Here is a 14,600-nt window from a genome sequence, read left to right on the forward strand (position 1 = left end):
AATGGTGGTGTTTCCTGATTGAGATTGGGGAAAACCAAAGGCAAGAAACAGAGAGCATTAGTTGAAAGTTTGAAATTGATACCCTTTGAACCCACGTGAGCGTGATCACTTGTATTCAATAATTATTTGATTTAATTTTATTTTTTTTGAATTTTAAAGGGTTAAACTGACGAAAAGAATTCTCAGGATTTAAGTGAACACTTAACTAATTTACAGGGACTTAAGAAGATTGTTCCCTTTTTTTTTTTTTATCATCTAGAAAATAAATATTTATCTTATTTTCTTTCTGTAGAAGGTTGTGAAGGTCCTGCACGGAGAGCACGCAGTCGAAAATTCGAGCTTTCCTCTCCTGACCTGGGCAAAAATACGCGACCAAATGGTTAGTTTCCTTTGTGCGATTTCATCAAACACCTTTACTACGTTACTCTATTAAGAACAGAGTTTACCTATTCTTTCGTTTATCTGCTTTGTAAATAGTCAGTTACTCTGCACACTAATCTCGGTGATATTAAGTGCGAGATCGCTTGCGATGAGGTCTCCAAAACGGCTGAGGTTAGTACCCTTCCTTGAAATTTCTCGTTTTTGTTATAGAATTTCCTGGGGAAGTAAGGTGGTAGTTCAGTTGATTAACGGCATTCTCATGAAATCGAGCTTTAATTGGAGATTTAAGTTGGGATTTAATTGGAAGTACTATTTTCTGTACTATTACTTTCCGTTTTCAATTGAAACCCTAGCATGCGTAATTTTTTAGTGGAATTTTTATTTAAAGTAGCTCTTGTTAACTCATCCGAACTGTTATTGGGAAAAAGAATAATTCTAAGTATTTATTGAATTGGCGTGTCTTCCGTTAAGGGCTACACTCCTCAAGTGAAATTGTCTATTATCCTTTCTTTCAACGGAAAGTTCCCCTCTTTTTTTGATTGATTGAACACGGTCAAGTATTTTCAGTCAATGGAGGATTGTGAAACAAAACACTCTTCAACTTATCTCCTTAATTTGCAAATTGCTATACTATTCATAGGTTCTAGTTGTGATGCTCTGTTTTGGGATGTGTTTGTAGTTCAATTGCACCGATTTTTTTATCTGTTGGGCTCCAGTACTGTTTCCCCTTTTTGAAGCTTACACAACTGAATCCACCACTAACCCCATTCCTCTCGTGCTTGGTTGCATACAGAATTTTTTGGCACTATGTGCTAGTGGTTATTATGATGGAACCATATTTCACCGAAATATTAAAGGTTTTATGATTCAAGGTGGAGACCCAACAGGTACGGGCAAAGGGGGGACCAGCATATGGGGCAAGAAGTTCAATGATGAGATCAGAGAGTCTCTTAAGGTATCTCACTGAATGTCTTAAGCATTGTAATCTCTTTAAGATTTTGCCATGCATTTAATTTCAACTTATTTCTGCATTTTTGGTGTCATCCTTCTACTAATTTCGTTAGAACTATTGTTTGTGCTGCATGTCCCTGTTTTTGCACTCCCTTTGTCCCCTTCTGGGTTGATGGGCCACTCACGCCTGTTCCCTTCACTTTTGTTCTGTTTTAGAAATCCTGCTAGCAAAATCTGAACTTGTAGGAGCGCCATTGAAATTAAGGAGTAAGCTGAATAACTAGTATTTAATGTAGAGGTCTATGCCTGACTGACCATTCTTCTCAACTTCATTCTTGGATGAGGCTTAGCTTAGCTTGCCTTAATTACGTTAAACTAATTGGTACTTAAGACAGCTCAACATTTTGAATTTATGCGAGGACCTGAAATTGCAAGAAGCTGGATGCTGAATGTTGATTGCTTTCTTCGCAGGAATTCTTTCTTCTTTATACTAGATTGTTCCTGATGACACTCATTATTATGGACTATGATTGTTACTAATGTCTCACTCATTATTATGGAATATGACATCCTCAATGCCATTAGTGCAACACTTGTAGTCCTAATGCTATAGTTTTCTTCTTTCCAGCATAAGACTGGTAATGTTAATGTCATATTTATCTTCTTGCCAGCATAATGCGAGGGGTACACTATCAATGGCCAACAGTGGACCTAACACTAATGGAAGCCAGTTTTTTCTAACTTATGCTAAGCAACCCCATCTCAATGGATTATACACTGTATTTGGCAAAGTAATACATGGCTTTGAAGTCCTTGATCTCATGGAGAAGGTAGGTTCTTCTAGTTTTTGCCAATTGCCTTTACTATTCTGTTTGGAGATACAATCACTGATGAGGTTTAGACATGTGCATTTCTGTGTGGTCTCATTGTCTGATTACTTGTGGTAGGACTTGTTTCTTTATGATGCTCTTTCTCTCTCGCTATGCATGTCTAGACATTCCCCTGTTTACCTGTTCAATCACCTTGTCGCACTATTTTCTTTTAACCTGATTCAGCCCCGGAATTTCTTAGCAAATAATTTTTCCATTTGCACTGGTTTTATGCAGACTCAAACAGGACCAGGTGATCGACCTCTTGCAGAGATAAGGATCAATAGAGTAACGATACATGCGAATCCTCTTGCTGGCTAGTTGCATCTTTGAATGTCTGATTGGGTAGCATTATGACTACATGTTGGCATGTTTTTAACATTAATTTTGGGATGGGATTGGATTGATTATATAGAGAAAGTGAGACTGCTGGTGCTACCCGTAGTTTAATGTAAAGCAGCATTTTGGTAAACTAGAAATTAATATTGTAACCTTTAAAGTTAGTGTTCTGTTATGACATATTTAAAGCTTTCAAACTTTTATGGTATAAGAACTTAATCGTACACGTCTCTATAGCGTTTTTCTACTTAGAGATGATTGGGAACACCGTTACGTGGCTCTGGCGTTTTTCTGCTGTGAGTTTAACGGTTATAGTTTAATTCGCCTTTTAAGAATGCATTAAAGAACTATGATTGCGTTGTATCAGCTGGTGAGGGATCCTTTTAACCATAGCTTAGTTGGTCTTCCCATTTCTTTGGGGATTAGTGTTCCCTCACTAAGCATTGTTTTAAATTATGGTGTAATTTTTTTCAAAATCGAGTTTAGTAGTATAAACATGAATTATAGTATAAATATGAGATTTTAAAAAATTTTATTATAATTTTACAATATATAAATTCAGTCTAAAAATATTTTTCTTATGGTGGTATGCAGTGCAAGGGGAGCAGATGAGCTTCCTTTGTAGTCTGTCTGGTTCATCTCGTAGTACGCCTATGTTTGATTTTGGCCCAGAACATTAAAAGATAATACGGCCTGAGCTGCATTTGTGGCCCACTGACTCTTTTGCTATTATACGCATTGGTAAATTAACTGACCGGAGAGAAAGCAGCACAAATCTTCTCCTGGAAGCCTCCCTAGTTCCTCCGTCATTTCAGCACGCGTCGCTATTACACTTTCCCATCACACGCAATATGAGTGGCTCTAGCCACTAGGGTTTCAAAATCCCCGCCATTTTTGCTCTCTCTCTTCTCTCTTCCAATGGCTATAGAAGACGAGGACCAAGTAACAAAGCCGAGTGCAACTCCAGTCTCGCAGTCAAGTACCTCGCATCCTACACATCGTCCAAATCCCGATGGTATGTCGCCAAAGCCGTTGAGCCCAAAGGAGTTCATCCTTTCTGTGGCCTCTAACATATCTTCTCAGCCTCTCACTAACCCTGACCCTAATGTCTGGGGTGTCCTCACTGCTATTTCCAACAATGCCCGCAAGCGCCACCAGGTACCTTTCTCTTTAATCCACATGATCCTCCTTTTTTTATGCTTTTGCAAGTGCTTATATATTCTTTGATTGCAAATTCGTAAATTTTTTGGCGGCCGTTTGGTTGTTTATAATTCCTTCAGCTAAAGTTCCCTGTTAAATTTACCTAAAACCCTTCGAAAATCCTAGTTTCGTAAAATTCCCGTTTGTTCATACGGGATGATTGCAACTGCGATTACGAGAAACTTGGTTGAATTATGCTTTTGCCAAGTGATACTGGGGATTTTGTCTCTTCTGTTTGCTTTGTTAAGTGCCAACAATTTTCTATGATTTTTTTTCTTGGTTTTGTTTCATTCAGAAGTCATTGCTTCGCATTTTCAATTTGTTCCTTCCTGTCGTTTTCGTTTCTAATTTTATTATGTTAAACTACATACTGAGTAAAAAAATTTTTCACGTGGTCTTGAAACTTCTAGGCCTTGGTTGGTTCTAACTCACTATTTCCTTGGAGTTAACATGCTCCATAGGGTAAGTTACTTCCTGAAGTTGGGACAAAATGCAAACTGAAGTTTCTGAGTTAATTTAACCCCAACCAAATAAGGCTTAAGATGCTGCCTTTGAGGAGATCAACTTGGGATCCAGTTCTTGAAAAAGATATGAGATAGACCTTGAAATTTGTGACTAATCTTTTGCTTAAATAGGGAGGATAACAACAAAGATTGCTATTGCAATTGTACGATTATTTGCATAAAATAATTGATTTATTTAATTGATGACCGGGTTTGTTAGGACTAGTTTATTATATTAAGTTCTATGTGAATGATGTTGTTTCTACTACCATTTTGGTAAATGCACAAAAGCGATTTAGCATAATAGTACATATATGCAGTCCATCTTATATCCTATTATATTAACCTACTTAACTTGTCCTATAATAAAAAATGTTTATAAGCAATAAGAATGTAACTTATAAGCAATAAGAATTTGATGTAACTTTCCACGCAAATACAATTGCATGCCAACCATCTAACATAGGGACAGGCTTAATTCTTATATTTTTTTTAGGAAGGAAAAAAATTGGAAAAAAGGTAGAAAATTTTGGTTTTAAGAATTTTTATTTCAGAAATTTTATAGTTAGCCGAACAAGTTTTTTCTAAACTTGAGGGACTTGAAGCACATGATGTATATGTGGTTTCTGAGTAAAAACTTATGAAATGATCATGACAGGGTATCAATATGCTTTTGACTGGGGATGAGCATTGCATTGGCAGATTGGTGGAGGACATGCGTTTTCAAATTGAATCAACTGCAGTAAGTGGAAAACACTGCAAAATCTATAGGAAAAATCTCACTGTTGAAGGTTTGGAGCATCCATCCAACCGCCATGCATCTGTCTTCTTGAAAGATACAAGGTTTTTTTCTTTAAAAAAAATTGTTTTTGTCCCTTCTTTTTTCTCATATTTTCTGTTTCAGTATTCTGAAATATTTGAGCTTTTGCAGCACAAATGGGACATACCTTAATTGGAAGAAATTGAACAAGAGTAGTCCTGAATTGAAACTCAAGCATGGAGATATTGTATCTTTTGCTGCTGCTCCTCATCATGGTAACATTTTCTTGCTTCTCCTGTAACCTTTTAGGAGTTAGACAAAAGAAAAGTTTCTCATAAAATGTTTCTTCCTTCTTCAGCTTACGTCTCAACCATTAGTTGATATTGGTTGTCTTTTATATTTGAATGTTTATTTCTGTCTTTTTGCCATTTACCATGTAATTTCCCTTTTCTTTCTTGTTTCCCTTTGGCTTATTGTCTGGTAATAAGTTATTCTGCCATCACCACTAAAGGTGGCCTATTTGGCACCTTATCAAGAAACATTAATAACTCAGATGTGCAGGAAGTGTGGGAGTCCATTTTCTTTATATGATACTCCTGCATTTCCTGCCAGCCATTTGAAAAAGAACCTTACAGTTTCCTTTGCAATTTATTATTATTATTTTTTTCATGTGATGCTGCTGGTCTATTGTTAACTGATCCTTAATCCACATAGATGATTCATACAAGCCCCCAAAACCATTATGATTGGTAATTTTTGTGTGAACTCTCTTTGAGCAATTTATTGTCCATCTTTAAGCCCTTTCATGCCTTAGCTTCATGTGGTTGTCATTAGGTTTACAGTGAATTAACAGCAAGGGATGCAAAACAGCAAATTGAGAGAATAATCATGTTTCTTTCTTGCTTGCTTTCATTAAATTTGATTTGAATCTGGAAAGCTTTATCTCTTCCATTGTTTGGGTGTTAAACTGTCTATTTTGGAGAAGCAAAGAAGTTTTTAGTGCTCCACTGACCCATTTTGGCAGAGTCTTACGGTCATGGCTTTTTATAAAATTCCTGGAAACCTAGATAGTTAACTTTATCTATTACATGTTATTTAAGTTTATTCTTTTATGTGGTTACAGAACTTGCATTTGCTTTTGTATATCGGGAGGTTCTTAGATCTACTCACTTGATGGAAGGATCGGTGGCAAAGAGAAAATCAGGTTATTTTTCATCTATATTCTTCATAATATAATTGGTATCCTTTTGTACAAATTTATTTCTTGCTTTGGATCTATCAATTTGGATATAAACCTCTGTTCTGAACACTTGTTGTGGCGAGCTAAAACATTTTGAGGACACCAGAAGTAATAATTAGTAGATGAATTCTCATTCTCTTGGTTTGGGAATCATGATCTGCTCCAAAATTGGATTGTTGCAGAGCATCAGCATGCAGTCTCACTAATGCATTTTCATGTTGTACTAAAAAACTAGGGAATTACCTTGCAAATTGCATGTGTCTATTATTAATTTTTTTAATATATAAATTAATTTAATTTATATATTTATTTTTTAGTTTTATTATATAAAAATAAATAACATTTTAAATTTCTTATTAGCCACTTCATATTTTATTTCATTATATTTTATATAAACCAAATTTATTATTGGCACTTCTTAATGAAGATTTCATAATATTATAAGAAATAGTTGTTAGAATAATAAAAAGATACAATGATAAAATAAAAATAGAGAATAAAAATGTAATAATTTGGAATTTCTTTAATTATACTATCATTTTCGTCACCTTAAAATATCATAAAATTTTTAATATTTTTAATATATCAAAATCTTTTTTTCACTAATTTCAATTTCTTTTATATTTTCTTTCACTAATTTTAATGTCTTTTCACATTGCTAAAAATAATCATAAAAAATTAATTACTTAATAAATTTCTCTCTCACAATTAAACCTCTAAAAGTAAATATTGGTATTAATGATTTAAATTATGCCTTAAGTATAATTAATTAAATAATAATGATTAATTAGCACGTTAGTTGCTTTATTAATTGGCATATTATTAGTTTGATAGAAAATGCCATGTGCAATTTAGGGAAGAACATTTTCATAGAGAGGGCCATGTGGCAATAGTAGGGAAAACATGCTTACTGTACATTTACATATATAGATAGATTGTGGGTTTTATTTCATTTTATTTTATGTGCAGAGGAGATTGTTTCAGAAAACAAAAGATTGAAAGGTATAGGGATTGGTGCTCCTGAGGGTCCTATATCTCTTGATGATTTTCGAAGCCTTCAACGTTCAAACACGGTAAAATTGTTTTGAAAATTCATATTTATACTGATTGATAAGCTATGTTTTTTTGGATGATTTAACTCCTAATATTTGTGATGGAAATTGTCTAAAAAATATTTACTATATTCAGGAATTGAGGAAGCAATTGGAAAGTCAAGTCCTTGTGATTGATACATTGCGCAATGAACATCGAGCAACTATTGAACATCATGATAGTGTATGCATTTCTGAAAGCTCAGCCTTTTTGGATATGTTTGAGTTTACTTGAAAGATGATGGTGATTTATCCGGGAGAGCGTGTAAGGATTTTTCTTGTTGAAAAGAAAAGTTGATTTTACGCTTTATTTGATCTGTTGTGTTAGCTGGTTTTGAATGGGAAAAGAGTGGTTTAAGATGAAGATTCAAGTCATGTCTTGCTCCTTACTAGTAGTTTTACCGCTGAGTGAAGCTTACATCTTCAAAATTTTTGTAAAGTTTGGTGTAGATGGTAAATATCATGAGCGTGCAACCAAGAGGTTGTATGTTCAAGCTCCCTGTGTCTGTATTTCAGAGTAGCCAGTTCATGCTAAATGCTAACAGGGTGCCTCAGTCCCTTCTGTTTACCCTGAATCAGATAAGTGGTTATTGTTTTCCATCCATGGAAATACTTTGGATTCACATTATTTCATTTGGATATCTAAGTTTAATGTTTAACATTTATTTATTTGTTTACAAGACACCGAGGTCTTCTCCGATGTTTGGTGATGTATATTTTATGTTTGCATGTTTACCAATGATCAACAATTACCCAGTTTTATCTCAGCTTAATTGTTGTTTGGTTCTGCAGGAGTTGAAAGAGATGAAAGAGTCTATCACAAAATCATACCTTGATCAACTCAAGGAGTTGCAACATATGTTAGATGTTAAACAGAAAGAGGTGGTGGAAGTTAACAGAGTATCAGCTGAACAAAAGCATGCCTTAGAAGACCTTAGTGAAAGACTTTCTGCTTCCAGGCAGTCATGTATTGAAGCAAATGAAATAATTAAGAGGTGAGAAATTTTTGTACCTTAGGTTCTCATGTCCAAGCGACTCTAATTCAATAAAAGACCATATATGTATTTAGAGGCTGCCTCCTTACATACAAATAAAATAGGAAGCTTCTGAATACTCCTCCTATACCTAGAATTGCTTATCTAAATTTCCTACTTTTAAATGCATAGAAAGCAGTCAAAGATACTGCGTCAAACATACTCTTATTGGTTCATGATATCATCCTATATATGTGAAAGCTAACTTTTCAACCCGGTTTTGGTTGGTGGGATCAAGCAATATTTAAATTTAGATCTTACCTAGAATTAAGAAAGACAGAAAGAAACTGATACTGAATACTTGGTTATTCTTTTCTTATGTTTAGGGTAGATCACCTTTCTAGAGCAGAATAATACTTCAGTGGTGCAGATATTTACAATTTTTCTTAAAGATAAATATCGTCATGGCTTGACTTTATATTTTTAGTCACAAGGCATCTATATCGGAACTTGAGACACAGTTAGAAGAAGAGCGAGATCAGAGAAGAGAAGAACGACAAAAGGCTGTTGCTGATCTAAAGGTAGCATTACAGAAAGTTCAGTCTGAGGCTCAAGAGGAAATCAAACGACAGTCTCATGCTGCCGCCCAACGTGAGAGAGAACTGCAAGAAGAAATTAATAAACTTCAGGTTGGAAAAAGTTTTTTGATTCTAAATGTTTTGATTCAATGCATGTGTCTTATCAAAAGCTTCTAGATGTGAAATTTTCTGCATTTGCATTCAGGAAAGGGAGAAGAAATGGTGTTCACAAGTGGAAAGCTTGAGGCCCAAACTGGTAAGATCATTTTTACCTTCCAATTGCTTCCATTAAATATCAATATCGCTTAATATTTCTGAAATGCTTTATTTTGTCTTGGACAGGAGGAAGCCAGGCAAAAGTTGGTTATCTCTGATAATAAAGTTCGCCAGCTAGAAGCTCAAGTTGGCGAAGAGCAACTGGCCTCTACAAATGGAAGAAAAGTAACAATACTTTTAATTCTTATTTTGATGTTGTCCTGTCTCATTGGGTTCTTTGTGCTGTTTTGCTCTATATCATTTCTTGAATAGATGCTGGTACTAGGCCTGATATTTGTTTTGCTCGTGTTCTTTGAACAGAGAGTTGAAGAACTTGAGCAAGAACTGAAACAATTGAGAAAAGAGCTGGAGACGGAAAAGGTATATATGAGAATTCTTTTCAACTGCATAAAATGTTAAGGATGATTCACTATGGATGTGTGAAGTGATGTTCATCGTCTCTGACCCTCAACCTCTTCATCAATGCAAGTATATTTCCTATTTCAGTCCTAGAAGTCTGTCTGATGTTTTACATCATTCGGCGTTGTAAGTTTACATTTTACTAATATGATGGTTCAATGTGTAGTTTTCCCATCCTATGTTGGTGTACATAGGCTATTTTTTACTATTAGGATATTGTAATTATTAAGAGCATGTTTAGATATAGGGAAAATTGGAGGGAAGGAAAATAAAGGGAGGAAAATAAATTTGAAATGGCATTTTCTTTTGTTTGGAAAGTGAAGGAAAATAAGTAAGGGAGGGAAATAAAACCTATTTTAATTTGGTTATTTCTCTGCAAATTGGAGAGAAAATGATGGGATAACATCATTTCAATTTAAAATTACATTCATGCCCTTTAATCTTTTAACCATATACAAAAATAAAGGATAAATTAGTAATTTCAAGAAAACAATATTATTTTCTTTCAACTCCATTTTCTTTCCAAACAAGGGAAAATAAGTTATTTTCCTTTCCCCCTCTTCTTATTTTCCATCAATCCAAACATGAAGAACGAACATAAAGACTTGAAAAATAAAAACTATTTTCCTCCTCCCCTTTAAACTATGCAAACAGAGTGTAAGAGAGAGGGAATGGGGGAGGGGAGGGAATGAGTGTTGTTGTGGTGATCTATTACACATCTCACAAATAAGTATTTGTTGGCATCTTATTAAAGCTAAATTCATTTTTGAGCTGAGGTTTTCTTTGCTGTTGTTAGCAGGCGGCGCGAGAAGAGGCATGGGCTAAAGTTTCTGCCCTTGAACTTGAGATAAATGCCACAGTACGAGATCTTGACTTTGAGCGACGGAGGCTAAAAGGTGCTAGGGAAAGAATAATGCTTAGGTAAGTGTTCAGTTGTGGTTGTGTGTATATATTCTAATATAATTATTTATTCTTCTTTTGTATATTTGATATTAGGAACTAATTTGTTATGCTGATCATGAACCATTTCTGTATTCAATGCAATGCATATGCTGATAATAGTAATGAATGATATTGTTTGCTAGGAGTAGGAGGTCCCTTGAGCAGTTGCTTTCTTACTTCTGCCTCTACTCAATATTTCTTTTATTGCAAAACGTAGTTGATTTAATACATGGTTCCATCTGGCCTATGTGTTGGAGTTTGCATGTATTAGTTAATATGGTGGGTGGTTTTTCCATGTCTCTTAATCACACTCAAGTGTTCTGAACATGAAGTTTGAATTCCAAATTTTCTAGAATTCACTATTATGGAGGCAATTGTTAGAAAATTAATAGACTTGTGTGCATTATGTGGTGGGAGATGGTACTTCAAATTCATTTCATGAAAGCAGTTGGTGTGGAGCCTCTTTTTGGAGGGAGACGGTATTTCAATTCCGTGCTCTACTGTGCCTGTTATTTTGAAATCTTATCATATTGTCAAACGGTTGATCAACTATGTGAACTGAGGAGCAGACACATTATAAATATGCTATCCAAAGTCCAAACTTGTTTGGAATATAATTTTCATATGGTTTTGAAATTCCTACTTTTAATAAGCATAATTCTTTGTTAATTATGCAATCCAGCATTTTTGTCGAAACTCAAGATGTTCTTGTTAGCAGTGACTGGTAGTAGTCAAGAACTCGAGATGGGACATACATCTTTATATTTAATTCAGTAGCTGTAGACTGAATCTGGACTAGTTTTACATTCTTTATTGCTCAATTATATATCCCTTATAATCTGTTTTGTCCACGGTTGTAAATTCTAATACTAGCAATGTGCTGTATTGTGTAATTTTTATGTCTTTTCTGCATCAGAAATATGATAAATAGTTGGTGAGCTATTACATGTTTGATAGAATATGAGAATTAAATTGTGCATGCTGAGTATATTGTTGTGTGATGTGAGTAATGGAAGTTTATGTAGCAACATTTGGCTGCAATGCAGGGAGACACAGCTACGGGCATTTTATTCCACAACTGAAGAAATTTCGGTACTGTTTGCCAAGCAGCAAGAACAACTGAAGGCAATGCAGAAGACTTTGGAAGATGAGGAAAATTATGAGAACACATCTGTGGATATTGACCTGAATCTACCTACTGAGAACATGAATGGCTCCTTAGTCAGAGAAAAAGAAATGAAGGGGTATCGAAGCAACAGTGGTGGAAAGGCTGGCTCTGCTACTTCAGCTCAGAGATTTGATGAAAATCAGGTCGTTTCTTCAGGTGAAGCAAGTGTCACAGAGAAGCATGAATGTGATATCAGAAGTCAAGGAGAAGGTGAATATACTCAAGAGGAATTCACAAGTGCCAATCGTCATGCTAATGGTGGCTTTGGTTCCGACATTGATGGTATTTTCACAGCACCTATCCTGGAAGGAGATGCAATTGGCACAGAGCAAGTTCTGGAAACAGAAAGCCCTGGAATTGATGGTGATCGGAATGTTGATATGAACAAGTGTGGCTCATTAGCTGGGGAAACTATGCAACTTGATGATGAAGCCCATTTACACGAAAGTGATGAGCGTGTTCAGACAACTTCTCAGGCTGCTTTACATACCTCACAATCAGATAAATATCTTGAGAATCAGAAAGCCATGGAAGATACAGAACCAGGGGGCACAATCAGAACAGCTGACCTTTTAGCTTCTGAAGTTGCTGGGAGCTGGGCTTGCAGCACTGCCCCTTCTATCCATGGTGAGAATGAATCTCCTACAAGTAGAGACAATGACAAGAGAGGTGGTGCAGGGCTTCATGATTCTAATGGTCCAGTGGCCGAGAGTCAAAGTACACCGACTTCTGTGGCTGCGGCTGGCAGATGCAGTCATCAACGTTTGGCACTGAATGAGATGAGTGGAATTGTTGCACTAAGTGAGATGATTGGAATTGTTGCTCCTGATATGAAGGAGCAGTTTCGTGCTGTGGATAATGATTGTGATGGAAGGAGAGAAAAAGAGGGTTCTACCTCAAACTCTGATACTGAAGGTTGTGCCGACAGTGATGATAATGTTCCAGAATGTGCCAAAGGGGAGTCAATTTCAGATTATGAGACCGAGGGTAGCGATCAACCTGACGAGGATAAAAAACACGATGCCATGGATAATATGGATGAAGATGATGATACACAAGAAGATTCTCTTCAATAACAGGTCTGAAATACATGGCCGGAAACATAGACCTAAACAACAGTTAGGTATCCACATTTTGCATCTTGCCCACCACCTGAAAAGAATGGAAAAACTGTAATTAGTGTATATACAAGTGCCTTTCTTTTTTACAACATTTGCAGCAAAATTTGGAAGTCAGCAAAGCCAGCTAACTTATGTTAGGGAAGGGATAGATCAGTCATCAGGGAATGTACATCCTGTATGTAAGATTATTTAGGGATTTATGATAGTTTTCTTAGTAAGTAGATAACCTTTTGAACTGAAACGGTTCTGTGACTGAATCTAGTTTTTCATTTGATTTTGCCTCATTTGGAGCGTTCAGTTTTCAGTTCAAAGGCCAACCAATTAAGTTGCACCACTGTTGTGCTGAGCGAGGAGCTGGGAGAAATAAATTGGCAGAGCATTTGTTTCCCTGACCAATTAGGGAATTGCTACTGTAGATACGATGGCGGGTAAGCACTCAATGGACCTAGTACATTGGTCAGCCCCACGCTCCTAAAAGTTTCTTACGCATTATTATTGTACGTCTTGCAGCTGGGAATTTGGGATCGTGAAATCGTGATGTAACTAATTTGCTGGGTAGATGGATGGTGGAACTTTGGAAGTGGTTGAACTGGCATCTTGTGGTTAGCTCCACTGCTTCCAACAGTAACCATCCACTCATTCAAGGGTCCCTGCTCTGTTATTGTTCCACCGTTTTGTCTACCACTTTTTTCATATTTATTGTTTGCCTACTGTAGCCTATGGAATACTCCCCCATTTTGTTTCCCCGAAAAAGTAAAGAAGAGTGCTCCGAATGTCTAATGCTCCCATTTTACTAGCATGAGGGAAAAAAAGGACGCTGTTCTTCCAGGATGGTATTAGTGTCTTAAGACCGTTGTTGTTGGGCATCTGAATTTCAAATATTGAGTTAGCCTCCAAGCTGAGAAGTTCATTCTCTTTTATTAAACGAAATGCTAAGGCGTGACCCATTCTCTATTAATCTAATCCAGAATTCCTTTATTTTGAATGTTTATAAGCAAATTCTCCTCGTAACTTCCACTTTGCCTGGTTAGGCTATCAATATATCCTTATTGGGTTTTAACAAAAAGAAAAGAAAGAAAGAAAATTGAAAGGACTTTGATTTGCTTGCCTAGAGGGGACGTGGGTTGAAGGCTAGAGGTCTAATTCCCCATCAAATGGCTCCAACATTTCCCTTTTGTATTGAAGGATAACATCGCGGATATTAAACCTACACATTTACAATGTACTCATGTAATAGAGTATCCGTTGTTCGCATTCGAATGAATGTTCTAAGAGTTGGACAAATCTACAAGTAAATTAACATACAATAAATCTTAATATGTAATTCATTATATGAGACGCAAATTTATTTATTTTTTAAAATTGTAAGACTTTTTTTAATTTGCTATCTAAATTAAGGGTTTATTAATAATAATAATATGCAAGAGGTGAAAGAAATCCCAACCTCTGTGAAAAAAATTAATTAAAAATTTTCATTTCATCAAATTCCACTTGAGCTCTTAACACTCCCATGCAAGGGTGGTAACCTAATCTCAACTGCAGACTCTTTTTTTTTTTTTTTTTCTAAGAGTCCAGACTGCAATCTCTCTTTCATGTTATTATTATTTTTAAATTTAATATAAAAATAAAAATTTAATAGGCAGTAGCGAAGTGATTTAAGCGAATTAGAATATTAAAAATATTAGTTATATATTAATCTACATTATAATAATAATAATAACAATTATATTATAGATTAATATATAACTAATATTTTTAGTATTATAATCCGCTTAAACCACTTCATTCGCTACTGTCTATTAAATTTT

General features: G+C 35.4%; 2 protein-coding genes across 5 annotated transcripts; both read left to right on the forward strand.

Moving 5' to 3' along the window:
- Positions 1 to 225: 225 nt before the first annotated feature.
- On the forward strand, positions 226 to 2,764 carry LOC110614995 (peptidyl-prolyl cis-trans isomerase CYP18-1). The gene is made up of 5 exons (XM_021756698.2): positions 226 to 379; positions 478 to 552; positions 1,175 to 1,336; positions 2,004 to 2,162; positions 2,439 to 2,764. The coding sequence occupies exons 1-5, from the start codon at positions 377 to 379 to the stop codon at positions 2,520 to 2,522; spliced, it is 483 nt and encodes a 160-aa protein (XP_021612390.1). The 5' UTR covers positions 226 to 376; the 3' UTR covers positions 2,523 to 2,764.
- A 156-nt stretch (positions 2,765 to 2,920) lies between these two features.
- LOC110614994 (myosin-9) lies at positions 2,921 to 13,576 on the forward strand. Of its 4 annotated transcripts, XR_002487880.2 has the most exons (15): positions 2,921 to 3,698; positions 4,902 to 5,086; positions 5,175 to 5,278; positions 6,127 to 6,207; positions 7,213 to 7,316; positions 7,432 to 7,518; positions 8,127 to 8,329; positions 8,796 to 8,997; positions 9,092 to 9,142; positions 9,229 to 9,327; positions 9,463 to 9,522; positions 10,358 to 10,482; positions 11,550 to 12,967; positions 13,091 to 13,220; positions 13,303 to 13,576. XR_002487880.2 is itself a non-coding variant. In XM_021756696.2 (13 exons), the coding sequence occupies exons 1-13, from the start codon at positions 3,459 to 3,461 to the stop codon at positions 12,745 to 12,747; spliced, it is 2,739 nt and encodes a 912-aa protein (XP_021612388.1). In that variant the 5' UTR covers positions 2,921 to 3,458; the 3' UTR covers positions 12,748 to 13,076. The 4 variants fall into 4 exon arrangements, 2 of the variants coding, with proteins under 2 accessions (XP_021612388.1, XP_021612389.1); XR_002487879.2 differs by having other exon boundaries at positions 13,091 to 13,576; XM_021756696.2 differs by lacking the exons at positions 13,091 to 13,220; positions 13,303 to 13,576 and having other exon boundaries at positions 11,550 to 13,076.
- Positions 13,577 to 14,600: the final 1,024 nt, after the last annotated feature.

The sequence above is a fragment of the Manihot esculenta genome, chromosome 5 (genome assembly GCF_001659605.2).
Source record: "Manihot esculenta cultivar AM560-2 chromosome 5, M.esculenta_v8, whole genome shotgun sequence".
Lineage (NCBI taxonomy): Eukaryota > Viridiplantae > Streptophyta > Magnoliopsida > Malpighiales > Euphorbiaceae > Manihot > Manihot esculenta.